General features: G+C 40.0%; 1 protein-coding gene across 26 annotated transcripts in view; it reads right to left on the reverse strand.

Moving 5' to 3' along the window:
* Epb41l2 (erythrocyte membrane protein band 4.1 like 2) overlaps nucleotides 1–21,990 on the reverse strand; it is a 180,524-nt gene that overhangs the window by 89,914 nt on the left and 68,620 nt on the right. For 24 of the 26 annotated variants that reach the window (XM_085689615.2, XM_085689611.2, XM_085689605.2 and 21 more), the window contains 2 exons: nucleotides 998–1,485; nucleotides 39–254 (listed from right to left, as the gene is read on the reverse strand). In XM_085689615.2, the coding sequence (XP_085545741.2) occupies nucleotides 39–254; nucleotides 998–1,471 (690 nt within the window). In that variant the 5' untranslated portion in view covers nucleotides 1,472–1,485. Of the gene's footprint in view, nucleotides 1–38; nucleotides 255–997; nucleotides 1,486–10,760; nucleotides 10,898–16,068; nucleotides 16,173–21,990 lie in introns of those variants that run through there. The other 2 variants (XM_087911346.1, XM_087911347.1) reach the window with 2 other exon arrangements.

Below are 21,990 nucleotides of genomic sequence, written 5' to 3' on the forward strand. Positions count from 1 at the left end.
TGCCTACTGAGAGACTCTCAGCTCAGTTCCTGCCTCACCTCAAGGTCGCAGCTGTATTCGGTGCCATCTAGGAGGGTCACTTTGGCCAGGACAGCCTTGGTCTTCTTGGCAGCTTTCTGAGAAGCCACCTCTACTTTCAGCTCACTGGTCTGTACTTCCTTGGTCTCCCTCTTTGCTGCCTCTCCTTCCAGTTTGTCTTCCTGGGTTTCCTTTATCTTTTCCTCTTCTCTGTCCTTCCTTACTTCTTCAGCAGGCTACCAGGAAAAAAAATAAGTCCACATTAAAGTTAACCAACTTGTAGTAGACAACATAGGAAAAAGAATCAAAATTCACTTTTCTCTTCAGTGCTGGTAACTTATTCAGGGTTCTGAATGTGGTAGGCAATCACTCCAGATACATCCTTGGCCCTAAGGAGAATCTTTAATGGAAATTATGATCATACATCTAATCGCTTTACATTTAAGTCTTTTAAGACTCAATAATTATGCAAGAAATTTTGTTCTTCATTTTGCCAAGTTAGTTATCCGGGCATTAAGTGAATAAATAAAAGAAGCTACATCCCAGTACTACAGTACAAGTAGCACTGAGACAACAAAGTTTCTAAAAGCTTAAACCACAGCAAAACCTAGGCTTCCACAGGCAAGCAAAACATATACAATCCAGTTCTAACTCTCAACTAAATATATAAATAAAGATAAATAAAACAGCGTGGATTTCACTGAAGAGGTGGGAGGGTCTGACAGACTGCTCAATCAGAAACACTGGCACTTAAGAGAGAGTGTGGGTTCTGTTGCTGGGTTGATGCTTCTCTGCTTTGCTGTTTGGGGAATAATTTTAAAGATTCACAGGGGAGACTATAATACAATAATCCAAGTTCTATATTCCAGATACACTAGGTCGAGGCAGTATCTGGACACAGGGATGGGAAACAAACTAAACCAAGTCGACCCCTTCCCCTGTGCAGTTATGTTCTCATTCCTAGACTTCTCAAACGCACCTGGGTCTCAGCACTGCTTTTCAAGGAAGACTTTTCTTCCTTGACCTCCACCTTAACCTCAAGGTGTTTCCTCTGAGCCATTTCTTCTGCATCGCCCTTGGCCCGACTCTCTTCTTCAGGAAGGGAATCCTCTTTATTCAAGATCTGTTCTTCCATATCAGCTTGGGTAGGCTCTTTTTTATCTCCTCCATCTTTGGCTACTACTAAGTTATAAGACTTCTGCTTCTTAAGCCACGGGGGTAAGAACCGAGAAATGCCCCTGCTCTCAGATGGATCCTTCTCTCTTTTCCGGCGGCGAGGACTACTTTGGCTTTCAACTGCAGGACCTGGCTGGGAACCTTTCTCCTCCTCTGGCTCAGATAACTGATTCTGCTCATTTTCTGTGATTTCTTTAGCTTTCTCCTTAGGTGCATCTGCTCCTGCCTGGTCAGAGCCCTTCTTCACTTCGGATGCGGAGCCAACTTCAGTAGTCATGGTTACAGCTTATACTGCAACAACATAAAAAACACAAAGTAGTATTTTAGAAACTTTCCCACTTGCGGTCTGGTGGCAAAGGGACAAAAGGAGTGAGACAGGTGGGGAGAGGAATGACAGAGCAAAGGACGGGGGCACGGTTAAGGAGGATGGCTCAGAAGTTCGAACTCTCAAATCACACATCACAGTGGTGTAACTGTACGCTGGAACACAAAATCACCCAGACTCAAGACAGTGATTACTTTTACTTGATTTGAACTTAGTTATATAGCAACTAACACAAAATCCAATGTTTAAGGATTCTTTTTATTCTCAGCCTTTATTCTTTATTAAGGAAATGTTGTCAGCAGTATTAGCAAGTACCGAGATACATTTCACTACAACTTCACACATTAAAACCAAACTCTACAGAAATGTTAAGTATTGTAAGATCTAACTTTAAATGCTGGGTGGGTGTTTAGTTGCAATGAAAAACTTTATTGAAACAAAACTGTATGATTGCTTTGCTGTCTGGTGTTAAATCCTGTGATGCACCAGCACCATTCTTTCCAAAAGCTCAGCTTCTGAGGAAACAAAGCCAAAAATCAAATCAAAACTCTAAGTCTCTACCCTACTCAGGCTGAAACACGGGGGGGAGGGGGGGGTGCGTGCACGCACACACACGTGCACATGCAAAACAATTAAAGGTCCTAATCCACACTAAATAAAGATTATAGAATGAAAAAATATACTAATGATTTATTCCATCACAACTAATAAAAGAAAATTTAATTAAATCTAAAAGTTAACTGCTAGTTTATATTTTACACAAGCAAAGAGGAACTTCTCAAGTATAGCAAACCTAGTCCACGAAGACAGCAGGCCGGGGGTGGGTGAGGCCAGCTCAAGTTCATCTGTTCCCTTTCCCAACACAGTTCCTCCAGAAAGTGTTCTCAATGTTGGTATGCGAGCCAATGGGTGATGTCACAGCTAGCTTTCTAAACGGTACAGGCATGAAGAGGACTTTAAAAGAAAAACTAAAGTACAATCAATGAACTGCTTTAAGGCAGATTCACATACCACACAAGGGACCCCTTGAAAACACATTATGTATTCAATATAATAGAATGCTCTTTAGTTTAACAAGAAAGCCCCAATACATGCTTTCACATGAACACAGCCTGAAATTAGGTGGTTCGACAGGTCAAGAACTTGAACTAAGATTGTGATAAGATTCTTGTTTCAACAGCCCAAACTGTCTATAATGTACAAGCTATCTGGGAGATGGTTGTAGTAATCCAGGCATGCTTCTTTACTAAGGCCAAAGCAATCACGGAGGAGATAAGAATTGAAGCTTATGGGAAGGCAGAAGACCTTCTGAATATGGAAAAGGAGAAAACAAATCTCAGGACTTAATGGAGAAGTGGGGAAGATTATCCATGGAAACAGAACAATATTCAGGAAAGGTGGAGCTAGTAAACTCATATAATTAGATTTTAAATTTGCTGTGGTTGACAGGTATGTGGAAATGTCTTGCTAGCCAATAGAGAAAACAGGCTTTGAAAGAGACTAGATATGCACTACAGATGCTATCTGGGAGCTATGGTCACATGGATGGATAGCTACAAGCAAGAGTAATAACAATATTAGGTTGGAAATCAGTTTTGTTCAATATTATAGAATTCTACAAAGAACCCTTACTACCACCTCACACAAGAAAGAGACAGGGAAAAGGCATGTCAGCCAGAAGAAACATACAGTAAAATGGCAAGATAAAGGGCAGTAATATGTCTGAAAGCAGAACTACAAAGGAAAGAATAGTTAACTACCAGACACACATGATTTCCTATTCTTACATATCTACAATTCAAAATGCCTACCAACAAGAACACAACTGGACCTATACTGCACAGAAAACATTTTTTCCTTTATTGTGTCTTTTTTCACAAACCCATTTAAGAATATTATGGACATTAGTCATGTATAACACAAAGCTGATTTCTAGTATATACTTTCTAATTACATTCTGAGATCTCAATAACTATCTAGGTAAAGTTAAAGAAAAAATACCCCACAGTTGTATAAGCCAACCGAAATAAACTGGCAGCTCTCTAATTACTCTGTTTGTGAGAAACGGGAACAATCAACTGAAGCTGGGTTTTGGCCAAAATATTCAGAAAAGCAGTGAAACAAAAAACTAAAGTTTCCACTGTTAGGCTAAACAAATTAACAGCTGTTCATATTTTAATCATGGGAGAGACTACTATGTCAGGTGATATGCAGGAGTTCACTGTGTCAGGTGGCATGTATTTCTGTTCTACAAAACATCCATGAATTGCCTGATGAATCATAAAACTCCTGGTCTACTCCTAGAAAAGATTCATGTTAGTTTGTGGAAAGGATTACGGAACACATTATGGAGCATATCCTATAACTCACCATAAATACCTCTGCCCCACCCAAACATGTTATCATTATAATATTTGAAAGTCATTACTTGGCCATATGATTACAAGCTAAAGACAGAAGCTGAAGACAAACTGCTAATAAGGAAATAAAAGAGCACAGATGAACCAAGCACAGGGTGAGCATCACAAACTATATCAGTGACCACTATATTTACAACCCCAGAGCTGGTAGTGTCACCCATTCAGACTGACAGAAGACAATAGAAATAGTTTATTGAGCTGTGAATAGTTCACCATAAAGGTAGGCGTCGCTCTATGTAAATAACCATATTCTTAAAATAGCTCCAAGAGCTCAAACCTAACACCACCTCCTTTATTTGTAAGATGGTTTCTTAAACAAATCACTACCATCAAGAGAAGGCAACTGCAACACATGCATTCGCCCTGATTACCACGCTTGTAACTCTTAGTATCTCGGACCTGGACAGGCCCTTACTGCACCACCCAGAAACGTGGAAACCTAGTGCTGTGTGCTGTAATTCCAAAACCTCAGGGTTCCATTTCCCACTAAAATGGGAAGACCACGAAGGCTGGGATCTTTCTTTCATTTACAGCAGAAGCACCCAGACTTGTTGTCAAATGGTTGTAAACACTATTCAGTAAGTACTATTTTCTGGGTATTGTTAAATTATCTAGTCTAATATACTCATTTTATCAGCAAGGGAAAATTTAGCAAGCTAGATTTGCCTAAGGTAACAAGCTAAATGGGCAAAGCCAAAACCAAAACTAATGTTTCTCAAACTATAACAATGCTCATTAATCTTTAATTAGAATTACCCAACTCCATCATTAAAATATACTAAGTAAAAATTGTTTCTGCTTATCAGCAACCAAAAACAAACAAACAAACAAAACCACCGCTGCGGTGAAAAACCGCCGATCAGATGAGCACGTGGTTCTGACACAATTATCGTGCTGCCGTTCTACAATTAGGGCTGAGAAAAGTGTTTGCCATTGTGACAGCTTCAGGAGAAAAAATACGCATCACTGAGCAAGCAGTCAGCAGAAAACCATCAAAAGAGGACCAGTGATGTTCAGCAGAATGTGATATTAAAGAAAACCATTCTTTATATCCTTGTGGTTTTTTTTTAAAAGGAGATAAATGCCAAGGTGCTGTCACTACAGCAGCTTAAGCCACCTTCTATCCATTCTGCTGTTTAGAACACAGCCTCTTAAGTAAATACTACGCAAAAGAGTCGCACAACTCTACACACTCTGGAAGAACTTCAAGTAAACGGCCTGTGATAATAGGTGATCCAGGTGTTTCTTTACAACGTTAAGGTCTGGGCTGTTGTCCATCTGGTTCACCCAACCCACAAGCAAGAAACTGGATGGGAACTGCCAGCTGACTGGCTCCCTTCCTGTGCTGAGATTACAAGCAACCTTGCTCCCCTAAAGAGTTACTTAAGGAGTCAAGATTAACAAAAGGGAAAGTATACATTTTAAACTTCAAAACTGGTGGTGAGAGGATAAAAGACTTTTCCTTCAACTCTGAAAAACACAGAAACAAAATTGTTCTACAAATATCATAAACATAAAAATATACTGACAATGTGTGGACAGTTCTAGTTCAGCTGTTTTCTAGCTCTAACAAAAGTAGAGTTCATTCGCCATGCTCGTGACAGGTAAAAGGCCTTGCTGATACCCACATAATGACTTGCCCACAAACAAAGCGAAGGTTCTTTTAATATCCACTATCTTCCATGAAAGCATCAAATGTGAGAAAACCAAATTCAGGAATGAGTCAGCATTCTACTGGGGAATTAGACAGTGATGCTTCTCAAATATATATAAAACATGTTAGAGGAAAGTAGATGGGAGGAGAGGGGAAGGGAGAGATAAAGAGCCTGAAGAGGAAGGAGTAATAAAGACAAGCAGACAAAATGGACTGCAGGAACAGATGTATACAGTTCAGTGGGAGGGAGAGAGCATGAGTGGGGGAGCAGGGAGTCTTTGCAGGTTTGTGTCCCTTAAGGATGACATGGTCTAAAAACCTATGCTCTCTAGTCACTAAATGCAAGCACATTTAAAAGAAAGAACTGGTCAATGTATGACAACGTATTCAGTGAAGATGAGCAACTAATTTTTTTAAATAATCAGTGCTGCCCACCCTACCAGCCACATACCAGACCACGCTTGTTTATTTTTAAAGGGCAATTTAAAAACTCATGGCATACTATTTCTAAAGATGTAAACTCACATGTGCTTGAAATTAGCCCACACATCGGAAAGATATGAACCTACAAAAAAGCCCTTTGCTAGTTCCATGACAGGCAAGATTGCATTTCATGCAGAGAATGTATTTCTTCTGCTTTTTCTCTTTTTTAACAAAATTCATTTTGTTCAGTTTGTCTCCCCTTACTCATGCATGCTCAGAGTCACTTCCAGGATGGGTCCAATGTAGGTTCCATTGGTCTAGAACAATCCTGAAGTTTCCCTTTCTTTGTTAAAGGAGACATTCATCAGCTAATGAGTTTCCAGCAAAAGATTTCTCCCTCTACAAGGGTACTTGGCTTTCCTGCCTCTGGACACTACAGAAATGTTATAATCATCTTGAATCCACCGAAGGAGGAAGTCTAAAGACTACTTGGCACAGGATACAGAACATGGACACAGTTATAGGAAACAGGACCATCCCCTGATCAGGCCAGACCCAGTCGGGCCCCATTTTCTGTAATATAAATAACATGCTCTCTTAGGGCTGAAATGATTGCCAAGGGCATTTAAACAGCTTCTGAAGTTCAAAGAAAACAAAGAAATGAAGTCTTAATAAACAGAAAAGAGCCAGTTTGGGAGATGGACACAGGAAGACTGGGAAGGTGTTCGAGGGCATCGTTGGACTACATAAAAATGTCTCTAAAATACAATGAAGAAAAGAAAAAAAGAAACAGAACACATATAGACTTCAATGATCATCAACATCATCCAGTAAGTTTTATGACTAAAAGCCATGGTGGTAAAATGCTAGGAGTTTTTCTGTGTTTGATTATTTTTATCATAATAGTAGTGAAATATAGCATTACTTGTTGAACTCTTAATAAAAATGAAGTATAAAAATTGTATTATAGTTCCTTTACATGTTGCAGAGAAATTTATGAATAAAGGCATGATCTTTTGCTACTTAACTGAAATGAAAATGTCTGAATAATAAGCCCAATAACACAACTGACTCAACACCAAAAATAACATTTGGCTAGGCTAATAATTTAAATCGGCCTAACGTAACAGGAAGAAAAGCTAAATGATGCTCATAAAACTGAAATGAAAAAGACAGTCACTTGCATTCCTAGATAAAGAAATGCACCCAGAGGTCAGACAGGTGTGTGTCTAAGATCGCAGAAAGCAGGAAGTTAAGGCAAGAAGCCAGTTAAAGTTACATCTGGGCTAAAGAATAATACTATATTCAAAAAGAATAGGGATATACAGCTACAACTTTAGAATACAGAAACTCCATCTTAATCACATGATCACTAATCAAGGCTATTGACAGAGAACCACTTGCATATATCTTTTACTGAAGAGTACCTGGTACAGACACCATAGAAGTTAATTTGTCAATAGCTACACCATGGGGCATGCGCCTTTGACCCTGGCATTTGAGATATAGATGCAGTCATGTCTGTGTGAGACCAGCCTGGTCTACAAAGTGAGTTCTAAGACAGCCAGAGCTACACAGTGAGACACTATTTTAAAAAACAGAAAGCTAACATAATCCCAAATATGTATTTTAAACTAACAGTCTCACTTCTAGTAAAGAATCTTGCTAACATAGACACACATGTATGAAATAATTACATACAAGATGATTCAACTAGTGAGGAGAAAAACACATACGGTTATGAAAACTGTTAAGAACAAAAAACCGGACCCACATGTTACATATGATATGCTAACTACTAGGTTGAAAAAAATGGTTTGTGGAAGAAATAAAAGTTTATGTGCACATATGTATCACTTGTATACCAGGGGAAAACTAGGGTAATCAAGAAGCAGATTGTGGGAAATGGTGGCAGGTGCTCGGTGAGACACACAGGTGCAATGAGGAGCAGTGTTGTCATGAGCCTACGCTTTGATGAGAGGAAGTGCTTCAGCATTGGACTGGAACACACTGGTTGAGAGCAGCAGTGCCATATTTTCCTGTCACACCGCTCCAGCCACAGTGAGCAGCACGAGCTCAGAAACCTCCCAGGCTACTGACTCCAATTCAGAAGCATCAAACTCATTTCCTAGAGAACTAAGTTTAACACTACATATGCTCAAAGTAACCGAGTTTTGCTAGTCTATCTCAAATATTCCACAAAACAACCTCATGCCACATAGACTGCTTACCTAGTCTAAGCTTAAAACTTACATGTTTAGAATAGCAGTACTTTTTAAAAAGTATTTCCATGGGCCTTCAAGAATGTTCAGTTGGTAAAAGACCCTGCCCCAAGCCTGCAATAAGAGTTTGGTCCTAGGACTCACATGCTCAGAGAGAAAAATAACTCTAACCTACACTCATGCACTCTGGCACTGTGTGTGTGTGTGTGTGTGTGTGCGCGCGCATGCATGTATATACGTGTGTCTGTGCATGCATACAAGCATGTGTGACACACACACACTTAAATAAATGCAATAAAAATAAAAAGGTCTTTTGAGCTGTGTATTTAAAAGGAGAGAAAGCTGAGAAGGTTGGAGCTCCTGAGAAAGCTTTGCATGGTACTTTAACACCATCCTAACCTCAGTTCAGAGCTGAAACAACATTCTGTACTCTGGTAAAGTACAGGGAAGCCACAGAAGATTGCTGCTATTATCTGCTGAAAAAAGGAAAATGTAGCCCGTAACAGTTCTCTCAAAGGTGAGAACATTTTTTAAGGGAAGATAAAATGGGAAGGTACGTGTGTAAGATGACCACATATACACACTCCCAATAGCTTTCAGCAGCTTCCTCTTCATTTACGGGGAGAAGCAGCAACAAACTGGCATGATATGTCATGTGCTTCCTGTCCACACCTCCTCCCTGGCCCACATCTGCTATGATGCTACCATAAAGAGGGACATTTTTCTTAGATGAGTAAAACTTCATGTTCCCAGTGCAATGTCATACATCCGGTGGCTTCTCAATAATACTTTTATGTTGTCCCTGGTATCTAGGGAGCATTTATTATATCATCGCCATATAACGCTGTCAAAAAGAAAAATATGCCAACTGTTTCTCAGAGTGACACCAAAAGCAGGCTTAAGCAGAACAAAGATAAACCATCATCTCTCTTGATCCTAACAGATAACATAAAACTTACTTTTTCTGAGCTCATCCCAACTACCCTCTGCATAGGAGGCTCACCCAACCCTAACAGGCATACCTACTTGTAATGAGTGGTAACCAACAACCAGTTACCTATTTCTATGTAAATAAACTCTTAAGTCCTGTGGCTACAAAATAACAACAGTATTTCCAGAGGCTCTTCCCAAATAAGCCGAAGACAAATCCACCAAGGTTAACTGCATGGGATAAACACACAGGCTGCAGACGCTGCATTTTAATGGGTCATAAGACAAAAGCTTGTCAAAGTCAATCAATGTCCCAGACTATGACAAGTCCACCAAGCTGGAGCCTGCTTTCAAATCCTCTTCTCTGTAAGCTCGGGAATGCTGCAGCATAAACACACATGCACTCTGCCCCAAATACCCTCATTACAGCGAGGTAGTCCTGCTAGCGTTAACCAGAGTCACAGAGATCATCGCAGTCACTGTTATTTTGTTAACGAGCAATAAAAGCAGCTTTGCTTTTTCTCCTTCATTTTTACAGAATGATTACTAGATGAGTAAATTGTATAAAGAAAAACTATGAGAATTTTTTTAACTCCATATGAACATTAGAATCTAAGCAACAGAATAAACTTTCACACTTCCTCACTATGACAAGATTAGATATTTAGAAATGAAAAATAGAGCACATTATGAAAACAGCATACAGTTCTTGACAACTACATACATAGGACTCTGTAGATGCTAAAACAGTTGGAATTCACATCTCTAAGAGCTACAGAACAACTTCCTTTAATCAGATACATTAGTGTGAAAACAAATTCTATAAATCACTACATTGAGATTTTCACCTTTTAATGTGATAAAAAATAACTATGCAACACTGATTTCACAGTGCACTAGAAAATAATTTAGTTTCAGGGACTGGAGAGATGACTCAGTAGTTAGGAGCACTGGCTGTTCTTTCAGAGGACCTAAGTTCAATTCTCAGCAACCATATGGCAGCTCATAACTGCCTGTAACTCCAGTTTCAGGGGATCCAACATCTTCACATAGACAGACATTAATACAAATGCACATGAAATAAAAATAAATTATTTTTTTTAAAAAATAATTTACTTTAATACGGTTTCTCAAACTGGAGGTGTGAAAGTCAACGGTAAGACAGTGAGACAAGTAAGTGTATAAAATAAACTAGCTCCATTGTTCTTAAGAGGCCATATCTGAAAAGACTATTTGTACTAAAGATAACCCACACAAATTCAACATTTGCCTAGAAAAATGCAAATAACTAGTCTGAAACAAAATTTTTGCCACTAAAATACATACACATATGCATGTAGTAGTCACACACATGTAAATACACACATTCACACATTTTTAATAGGGCTTACAGTAAATACAACACAACATTCCTCACCCAAAGAGTATATATACCAGATTCATCTACTCGGTACACTAGCATATTCCACATTTTCGACCCCCTTGATTCTCAATCGCATTCTAAACAACAAACTTCTTTCACAAGCAGAAACAAGCAGCATGTACCATAAAACCCAACAGCTCCGACAGAACTCCCCCCTGGATGTACATACGCAAGCAACATCTAGGCACATTCAGCCAGCTGTCTCCTGTTTCCTGTCATGGGGAGACTGTGGGAAGCTGATGAAAATCCAGCTCCAAAAGCTTAATGAGCAAACCAGGCCCCACCCAAGCTGGACCCTGCTGGAGAAGGACATGCTCAGTAGAAAAGTCCAGCTTGCTTCCAAGTCACTTCATTCCTCAGCTAGAAAAATCCATGTAAGCCAAGGAAGAGCTTCCTGCTGCCTATTCTATGCAGCAATTACATAAAGGCTGTTTTGGTGACAAAGCTCCAATTCTGCAATTGCAATTTTTATGATTCAACCATTGTTAAGAATTCCTTTTTCACTTAGTTGGGTGGGTGTGTGTGTGTGTGTGTGTGTGTGTGTGTGTGTGTTCTCTGACAAGTCAGAAAACATTTTCTGGAAGTCAGTTCTCTTCATTCACTATGTGGTTCTGGAGATCATACTTGGGTGATCAGCCTTGACAACAGGCATCTTTATCCACTGAGTCATCGCATAGGCCCTACCAGTTCTTAACAGTAATAATTTCTGTTCCCCTCAAGAGCCAAAGACTCTAACAGCAAGCATGAGAAGCTCTCTTTTGAGCTGAATTAAGGTTGGCCAAGAAATTCCCAAAATATTATAGGTTACTGCCCTTTGGTTGGCCCCCAAAAGTGAAAAGTAAATCTATATAAATTAAGACATCATGCACTTGAGACACACATTCCAGAGGACTTAGACTGGATATAGGAAGGTCTTAAGGAGTTGGAAAGAATGTTTTCCAACCATAAGAGAAATACTTTAGGTATCTCAATAAACATGATGTCACCTGTACCAAATGGTTGGGAAAGGATGAGGTCTTCCTCCATGAAGACTTACTGAAGGTAAGTTTCTGTAATAGGTCCAAAAAGGATCCTCTGTCAAATTATGCAAATACAAAACTTTAAAACTCTATAATAATGAAAGCAGGCTATTCTCATAGAGTTCTCACCGCACCACAGAAGAGCAATTTGGTGGGATTTTCAATAGAACCCATTTTACTTTCAAAGTACTCAAAGTATCATCCTTTATTCATATTAAGTTTGTGCCATTTTAAATTATAAACCTATTTTAAACATTCTTTACATTTATTTACTTTGTAAATCAGACAAATGCACAAGTGTGTACACCATGGGGAATGTGTGAAGGCCAGGGGACAACTTATAGAAGTTAGTGTGCTCTCTCCATTATATGAGTTCTACATGCTGAACTCAGATCTTCAGACTTGCCAAAATGCACCTTACCCACTGAGCACCTCACAAACCCTTTCTGAAACCATCTACTCTGTGGGGTACAGAGATCTGGCAGCCACTGAACTATAGCAATAATGCCAGTGAACGTCGCTTTAGCAGACAGGTATCCAAGCTCTAGCTCAGACACCTACCATGCCTATGTTTACTTTCTTCCTTTACCCATATCCTATCTGTAGGGCCAGAAATGTGTCCCCTAAAATTCTGTGCTTTGCATGTGGAGGTGGAGGGTTTAGGAGATGAGAAATTTAGAATGAGGCTGGGGAGGGGAAGTTCTGATGATAAAAGTGAATGCCCCTGTTAGAAACAAACACCAGACAGCTTACATCACTGCTACCTAACTAAAGCTAAGAAAAGGCCTTACTGGAAATGATACTGGCAACTCCAATTTGTACTTCTAACCCCAGAACTGTGTGAAAACAAATTTCTGTTGTTTCAGCAAGCCAGTCTGTGCGGTTTTACTATGGCAGCCTGACTCCTCATAGCTACACGACTCAGGGCCACCACTCAGCTCTTGCTGCCTTCAAAACTAAAGACCCCACATATCAGACACATGAATCTCGTTGTCTGAAGGGACTGAGAGACCTGAGTAGCAAAGCAACTTTTGTGGCATTAGATGTTAAATATGTTCCTTCGTTCATACATGTAGTAAGGCTGTAGGGCCAACACTTACACTTCAGTCTGCTTCAGAACAGTCAATTTTCTATCTCTATTACCTCTATTTTGCCACCCTTGCTTTCCAGATTAGTAAACGAAACCCAGAAGTGAAATAACTTTGGAAGCTTACCCAAGAGGTTATTAGCAGAGAAGTCTGCAAATATGCCCAGCTGCATTATTTCTTGTTTTTGAAAAAATTTTGAATAATTCAAAGAATATAAGCTGAAACACAGCTTGTATTTTGTTAACAGGGACTTGTATATGTTATGTGCATCTTAGGAAAAATATTTTTAAACTTTATTTTTATGTTATATCATCATTATCATAAAACAAAAATAGGAAAGTTTATTCTTAAAATGTAGTCTATATAGTCAAAAAAGTTAGAGTGGAAAAAATTTTCATTTATTAATGTACAAGAGTTTGGGCAGATTTTAATCTTAAACCCAAAGTAACATGACTTTTCTGCCTTTCACCACAAAAAAAAAAAGAAAGAAAAAAGAAAAAAAGAAAAAAGGGAAGAGAAGAGAGGGAGAGGAGGAGAGAGGGAAGTAAAAGGAAAGATATATGATGTAGATGTAGAGGCCAAGTACTGTGGTACTGCAGTAACACCTACAATCCCAGTAGTCCTGAGGGTCCAGCAAGACTGCTGTGAATCTGAGACCAACCAGAGCTTGTAGCAAGACTGTCTCCACAAAAAAAAAAAAAAAAGGGAAAGCAGGTGACTTAATATCCTGATAATGGCAGTCAGCTCATGACTCCAACCCGTGAAGAACACAAACGCCGGGCAAAACCAGTTCTCAGTGTCACAGAAAAGACAGAGGGGCGGCCAAGTTCTTTAGTTGTCACATCTCTACTTTGTCAGTCTTCCTCTAAGAGGTGATCATCACCTGCCAAACAAGGAGGAATCTGGATAACACAATTTTCTAGCAGAGTCCTAAAACCACATGGAAAGTTCTCAGAAATAAGCCTCTTTCTCTCTCTTTTCTAATACAATTGACCTGACTGGGATCCAACATTCCCATCCACCAATCATCATACAAGACTGTACACCCATCACCACCACTGTGGAGAACTCTTTCCTAACTCTTCAAATAGATGTTCACTTTCTAAAACCCTGCATGTCTTACAATAACTGCTATTGGTACATCCACCCGGGGTCAACGGAAGGTAGACACAAGGAAGGAAGAGGACCAGCGCTCCACAAGTACCTGGGCTCCAAATACAAGTTGTCTTTGGACCACATACCATCATTTCATTTCTTTCAGGCTATAAATGCAGAATAATCTGCAGATGAGTCATCTGCAAAATTTCATCCTTAACCAGACGCCTTGGTAATATCATACTCACATGTTCAACTATGTTTCTTAAAATGCAGCATTCCACAGATCTGTAGGACTCTAGAATATGACTTACATCATTTCTAAAAGGTGTGATAGTTTGGATAATTAGTTCACATAATCTCATATGGAGTGGCACTATTAGGAGGTGGGATCTTGTTGGAGGAAGTGTGTCACTATGAAAGCAGGTTTTGAGAATTCCTATGCTCAAGCTATGCCCACTGTGATCAGACTCCTGCTGCTGCCTTCAGCTGAGATGGAGAACACTTAGCTCCACTTCCAGTACCATGTCTACCTGCATGCCACCATGTCCCACCAATGATGATAACGAACTAAATCTCTGAAACTCTAAGTCGCCCAATTAATTAAATATTTTCTTTATAAGAGCTGCCATGCTCATGGAGTCTTTTTACAGCAATAGACACAAAAGATATGGGGACAAAGTGGGAGCAAGTGTAGAAAAAGTGCAGGGAAAGAAGAAATCAATAAAGGGGCTGAGGAAGAAAGCTTTCTGAACCTGCATAGAGAGTTACATTCTGTTCTCAAGCACTAACATACACACACACACACACACACACACACACACACACACGAACAAGATAAAATGATGGTGGTTCAAAAAGTATTCTGATAAAACTATTAACACATACTATTTTAAAAATCAACTGTAGCTAGGTGGTAGCTTTAATCCCAGCACTGAGGAGACAGAATCAGGCTGAACTCTGAGTTCAAGGTCATCCTGGTCTACAAAGTGAGTTCCAGGAAAGTCAGACCTGTTACACTGAGAAATTCTATCTTAAAAAACAAAACAAGACAACAATACCAACCAAAACTGAAAACCTGTAAAAGAGCAAAGCATAAGAGCATACACAATTGGGCTAATGTAGTAATCCAGGAAAGGGGTCTGTTTCCCATTCCACCTTGTGACTATCAGAAGCCAAAAGAACAACTGTCAATGATCTTAATCTGCTTTGTTTAGCGCAATGTGAGAAGAATCTAGAAGAGGACAACACCTCAACTATAGAATGAAGGTGATAATGAGCTGAGAGAGGCTGGTGAGCAGAAGCAGGTAGACTCATGTAAACCTATTAGTTACTGTAAATCTCCTGGGGGATTGTGGCTTTCTGCTTGCTTTGGCTTTGAAATCTGGCCTTTTTAAGAGTTCAATGTGACTACAGGACACCTAGTGAAGCTCCACTCAGCTTTGCCCAGTGGAAGAAGTTCTCCAAACCAACCGTGCCTAAGAAGCACTGCTGCATTATTCCTTGGTGTCGGACAATGGTCATACACAGGGAACTCGGAGTACAATAGAGAGGACAGACACATAAACAAGTCATTAGGCCACAAGTGATAAGAAATGCAAGAGAGGTATAGGAAGAATGAAGCAGAAGTGGCCAACTCCCTTGGGAAGTCAAGAAAGGAGTTACAAGCTTACAATGTCAAGACAAAGCTCACTCTTCACACATTCTGCAGCAAACAGGTACTACTGTTGGGCAGTAACAATGTCCATGCTGAACTATGGATGGACAAACAAAAATTAAACTACCTATCACTAAGGCTACCACAAAGGGCCACTGTATAATACAGTGAGATGCAGCAAAATGAGAGTTCTAGGGAATCAAAGTGAAAGCAACAAATGGTCTCAGTGTTCAAGGACCTCACCATAGCCTTTCATAGATGGGAAATCTGAAGTCCTTCCACTAGTGTAATTGTCTGGATTACACAGCCAATCAACAGCAGATCTAACCAAGCTAGGCATTCATACCCATTTTCCTGATTCACTCCCAGCTCCCAGCCCTACAGCATGCCATGCCAGGCTGAAGAAGGAAAAGGGAGACACAATTAAGGAAAGAGAATGAAAATGAGTCTTTTCACTGTCATATAATGCCAAAAACAAAAGCAGAACCCAACTCTGATATAAGAATTACAAACCTAAAGCACTTCCCATCCTGCCCCAACTGCTGTACATAAGCATCCCACTGCTAAAACATTCTCTACTCAGGCTGAAGAGATGGCTGAGTGGTTAAGAGCACTTACCACTCTTGCAGAGGACTGGGGTTCCATCCCAGGGCCTCCAAGGCAGCTCACAGTTGTTAAATCCAGTTCCAGCAGACCCAGCAGCCTTTTCTGGTGCACTGACATACATGCAGGCAAAACACTCGGCATAAATATAGTTTTTAGTTATCTACTCTTTCAACCTAAAAGAACATTAAGCTTATACTCAAACAGTTTAATATTCTCGTGCTGTCATTTACCTAAGTCTATAAAATGAAAGTATTAGCTGTAGCATAATCTTTTACTCTTCTGGCTTTTGGAGAACACACCACCAGCTCCCAAATGAATCACACACAGAGGCTTAGTCTTAAGTTATGAATGCCTGGTCTTAGTTTGGATTGTTTCTCGCCAGCTGTTTTTAAATTATCCCATCTACCTTCTTCCTTCTCTTACTTCTGTGCATCTTTCTTTCACTCTTACTCCGTGGCTGGCTGGGTGGACCCCTGATGTCCTCCTCCCTTGTTCTCTCACTGTTCCTTCTTCCTCGGTTCTCCTATTTATAGGCTCTGTCTGCCAGCCCCGCCTATCCTTGCTCCTACCTTGCTATTGGCCTTTCAGCTCTTTATTAGGACCGTCGGGTGTTTTAGACAGGCAGAGAATCACAGCCTCACAGAGTTAAACAAATGCAGTATAAATAAAAGCAACATGCCTTAAAATAATATTCCCCAACAATCAGCCACTAAAACCTTTAACAGGATTGGGGATGGGAAAATTATAATGATAGCTGTCAGTAAAGTACAAACACTAAAGGAATGCAGACTACTACTAAACAAGAGATTTGAATGATCGGAATCTTCAGCTAGCCTTTGTTTCCTCTAAAACGTTTGAATGCATGCTACATTAACTTCATTTTTAAAGAAAAATATTAAAATACAATAATCTCCCTACCAATCTACCTACCTAACAATCTCCTACCCTACCATCTACTTTTTTCTCAATATGCAAAATGAAAACTATTTCTCCAACCTAACACACCTCTTGAAATCTCTCTTCAATCTTTCCTCATGGAGCTTTTAAAATAGCTACCACTGGGAGCTAGAGAGAAGACTGAGTCAGTAAAGAATCTGCCTTGCAAGCAGGAGAACCCGAGTTTGGACCCACAGTTGTGTAGTGCATCTTTAAGCCAATGTGGGGAAGCACCAAAGGGAAGATGGGCAGCTCCTTGGAATTCACTGACAAACCAGCCTACCCAATCAATGAGCTCCAGGTTCAGAGACAGTCCCTTTCCTAAAAATAAGGTAGAGAGCAACAGAGAAAGACACTCAATTTCAACCTCTAGCCTCAACAGGCAAACACATGCACAGAAACCCATATGTACATGTTCACACGTTCACACAAAGCACATAAAATATTCCTTACATATAAAAAACAAAAATAAATAATAGAGTGGTCATATAGTTCAATGGGTGACAGTGCTCCTAAGACTAAATTCAATGCCTGGGACTCACTTGGGGGAGAGGCGTGACTATCAGCTTGGAAAAGTTGTTTTCTGAACTTCAAACTCATGTGGTTCCCCCACCACACACACATACACATACACACACACACACACAGTAAACAAGTTATAAAATAAAGAGTAAGTTATTCTTTTAAATTGGGATTTGATTTGGGAACAAGGTTGCAAGGGCAAGGGCAGATGCAAGGAGACGAGATGAGTGGGATTGGAATGCATGATATGAAATCAACAAAGAATCAATAAAAGCTTTTATTTTTAAAAAACTGAACACTGGTTGCTTCTATTAAGGAAATATGAGGGTGCCTGTTGTAAGGAGGGAGCTAGTTAATTCCCGGCCACTTAGCCCCAAAATAACTACAGAAACTGTATTCATTAAATCACTGCTTGGCCTATTAGCTCTAGCTTCTTATTGGCTAACTCTTACATATTAATTTAACCCATTTCCATTAATCTGTGTATCGCCACGAGGCTGTGGTTTACTAGTTAAAGTTCTGGCATCTGTCTCCAGTGAGGCTCCATGGTTTCTCCCTGACTCTGCCTTCTTTCTCACAGCATTCAGTTTAGTTTTCTCCGCCTACCTAAGTTCTGCCCTATCAACAGGCCAAGGCAGTTTCTTTATTCACCAATGGTATGCACAGCATACAGAGGGGAATCCCACCTCAGGGGCCAACATAATGGGCAGTGCCCTGCCTTCCTCTAGTTCAACACAGCCTATGGTACAAGCCCAGGAGGGGCTCAGTCTGCCTCCCAGCACTTCTGTTGACCTTTGCTCTAGAAACCTCGCCTACCCCAATCACCACTTTACTAGCAAGCATCCTAACTGGGCACTGCAGTTCTACTCATGTGTTTCTGTCACTTCAGCACTCAGCCATAAATTGAGGAAGACAATCCTAACCACGAGTCCTAACGCGCTCAACCCAAATGCCTCTCTCTGTTCAACACAACACACAACTATGCACTGTCACGCCTGTACACAGTTCATTACTTTTGCCTATGAGCTCTTGATTTTAGTTTTTTATATTGAGGTTGGCTCAAATCCGTTCATTCCAGGAGGAATTACTCTGCGTAATTCTCTGCTGAAGGCTTCTAAGACTACAGACCTTCTATGAAAATGGCTGCCAGCAGTGCGAGAGGAAGGTGCTTGAATATGTACTGCATTAAAGAGAATAAGAGCTATAATGGAAGCAGAAACAATCTAACAATAACTGACTTATGAGGGAAGAATGATTCCCAAAGTGACCTTGAAGAATAAGAAGGAGCTTCGTGGACAGATAAGTGGGTGTAAGTACATTCCAGACTGTGGGAACAGTAGGGAAGGGCACAGGACCATTAAAGATAAATGTGCTGTAGAGAATGGTTAGTACCTCATCTGCCTGGAACACAGGGTGGGGAGTAGAGATGGGGAAAAAGAAGCAACAGCCAAACAATGCATGATCAGTATTGAACTCAGATGTTTTCACTCAATCCTGTAGGCAATGGAAAATAATATTAAGTTTGTGTTTCTGGAAGACTACTTTGGCAGTCATTTGAGAACCAGTGATACAAGAGAGAAAACTGGATGAAATGATTCTCCAATGATCCAAGAGACTAAGGCAGGGGCAATAAAAGTACAACAGCAAGGAACCTGAAAGCCACAACATGAGAGATGACAAGAGGGATCACCCAGCTGGGGGAGTGTCCAAACAAGCACTGGGACCACAAGGGTTAACGAGTGCTAGGAGACTGTGGTGAAGCAGAGAGAGGTAAGCCGGCCATGCACCCTCTGAAGGATAGCAACAAAGAAAGGAAGGGAAAGAGGAACTTCATTACTGAGGGAGGATGATGACGTTCTCCACTCACATAACTTTAACGTACACGAAGAAAAGGAAAACTTTAAGTCTTAGAAATGGGAAAATATGTCTTCTAATCAATGTCTTCTAACCAATCACAATTCTCTCAGAATGTATGAAAATAAACAGGAGGCTCAAAACCTCTTAAGTTAAACAATTTCCAATGAGAACACATTGTTTTTGTTCTGCTTTTGAAATTTTTAATGTTTGTAATTTCCTGTGTAATCTTTCATCTTCTGATATACAAGCTTGACTTGTGAATCAGTACTTAGTAAACTACAGAGAAGAATATAAGCAAATGAGCATCCACGGCCTTATCTGTGTAAAGGCAGAGAACTGGAACTGAAACCGTGAAGTCTGAGGAAGGAGGATTTGTTTCCATCCTAGTGTGTGCCAAAGGGCTATTTTTTTTTCACAAGACAGAAAAATTACAAGTGTAATTCCTATTCTGAAACTGTGAGGCCTGTGTCTAATAAAAGGTCAGTTCAAAAGACAAACCAATAAAGACCACCAGCACCACCAGTACCCCATAAGAACCCGAGAGGTTATAAAACAACACTCCTTTTATAGAGCTGAAGACTGTTCAGGGTGGGCTTTAGGACACTCTGACAGTGCACACAAATACTATCTCTGGAACAGAACCAAACGGCACAGCTGCAAGACATCTTCCACTACCGTAGTAACCAACTCAATCGCAGCTCTGCCTTTTAGGAGAGAGTCTATAAAACCGAGAAGCAGAGCTATTTCCCCCTACAAACTGTTTAGTGGAGCTGTGTTTGCCTGATCCAAACTTTAGGGAAAAGGAACACACACTCTACATTTATTTTAACTTATAATGGGAAATGTGAAAACTTGAAGAAAATCCCCATCTGAACCAATACTAAACTTAAATACATAAACATACGTTTGTAAATTACAGCCCACCACCACCACCATCATGACAAACAGGAAATTTGAATCTATAGTAGCAAAACTTATTCAAACTTCTAATTAATAATAATAATAGTTAGATAATTTGTACTCATATTAAGAATATTTATTTTGAACTCATATTTATGATATGTGGCAATTTCATGAAGAAGAAGAAGAAAAGGGTATCTTAAAGTCACTGTAGCAAGCCCAGGCTGGAGACAGCTCAGGCAGCCCAGTGGACTTTCCCTCCCACCCAACAGCTCCTCCCCGTTGGAATACTTCATCTGCATACAACAGGAAAACCATCAACTGCCTATCAGCAACCAACAATAAATGAAAACGTAAATGCAAAAAAAAAATCAGCCTTCCCAAATTTCAATGCACAAACTTCAAAACCTATGATTTGGATACGCACCAGGTGCAGTTAACCACAAGCATCAGCATCTCCCTCTTCAGGGCTTCAGGAAGTTAAAGATAGAGAACACAAAACTCTAACTTCTCTGACAATATTCATTCTGAACAACAACAAAAACCACAATAGAAGGAAGTAAGCAATTATCAACAAATGAGCTTGGAATGTTACCTGCAACTATCAAAACATTGAACTAAAGCCCGTGCCAAACACACACACAAATTCTGGTTCCAAAGTCAAAAGATAAGTGAATCTTAGTCTCTGTTTCAGATACGCTTGCAAATCTGTGTTGGTGCTATTGTTTTAAAGTAAATAAAACATTTTTCTCATCGTAGTAGCCCTGTCAACTTTGAAAGCAAAATCCTCAAAATGACAGGCATTCTTCATTTCTATTCAAAATTTCTACAAAGCAAGTATTATAAAATTCAATTTATATTAAAATGAGACTCAGAGAAACTAAATAATTTCTCTTAACAGCATAGAATACAAATCCCTCATCAGTCCTGGAACTCCACAAGTGGGCTTCTAGTTCAGCATCCTGACAACTGTGTGCAGAGGAGAATCTTAGTCTATTCCGTGTAAGACCCTCTAACACCGCACTGTGATCCTTACATAGCTGCAGCAGACCTCAGCCTCCAACAATCTAAACCATACACAGCCACATCCCTACCATTCACATTTGCATAGACTTTTCTACACAGACAGAGCAACTGAATTATTTCTTCTCTAATAATTTTTCTCAAAAGCATTTTAAAATATATACAATAAATTATAAAATATGGAGAAAAAGTCATCACCTGGATCTATCTTCCAGACACACACATACATAATACACTCTAGCATTTCATGTTAGAGCAATGACAATGAATTAGTGACATCAAAAGTTAAACAAAAGGTTTTCCCTGTACACATGTACAAGAGCTATAAAGTCACTTAAAGAATGTATGTCCACAAACAAGGTATGGTGGCACATATTTTAAATCCCAACACTGAGGTCACAAAGACACACAGGTTTCTGTGACTTCCAGGCCAGTCTGGTCTACATAATACATTCCAGGCCAGCCAGGGCTACACAGTTAGACATTGGCTAAGAGGGGTAGGGGAGATAAGTATAACCCATGATAATGCTGAGATACAGTTTGTTATATGCAGTGAGTTTGTAAACAGTCCTTGTGCTACCTGCTCTGTGCTTGACCAGCCTGAGCCACAGGCGGCCTCTTCAGGCACACATCACTGCAGCTGCTGTTGTTTGGCCTATGCTGGTCCACACCTGATCCTGTGCCACCATTTAAGAG

Source organism: Myodes glareolus, chromosome 1 (genome assembly GCF_982192425.1).
Source record: "Myodes glareolus chromosome 1, mMyoGla1.1, whole genome shotgun sequence".
Classification (NCBI taxonomy): Eukaryota; Metazoa; Chordata; class Mammalia; order Rodentia; family Cricetidae; genus Myodes; species Myodes glareolus.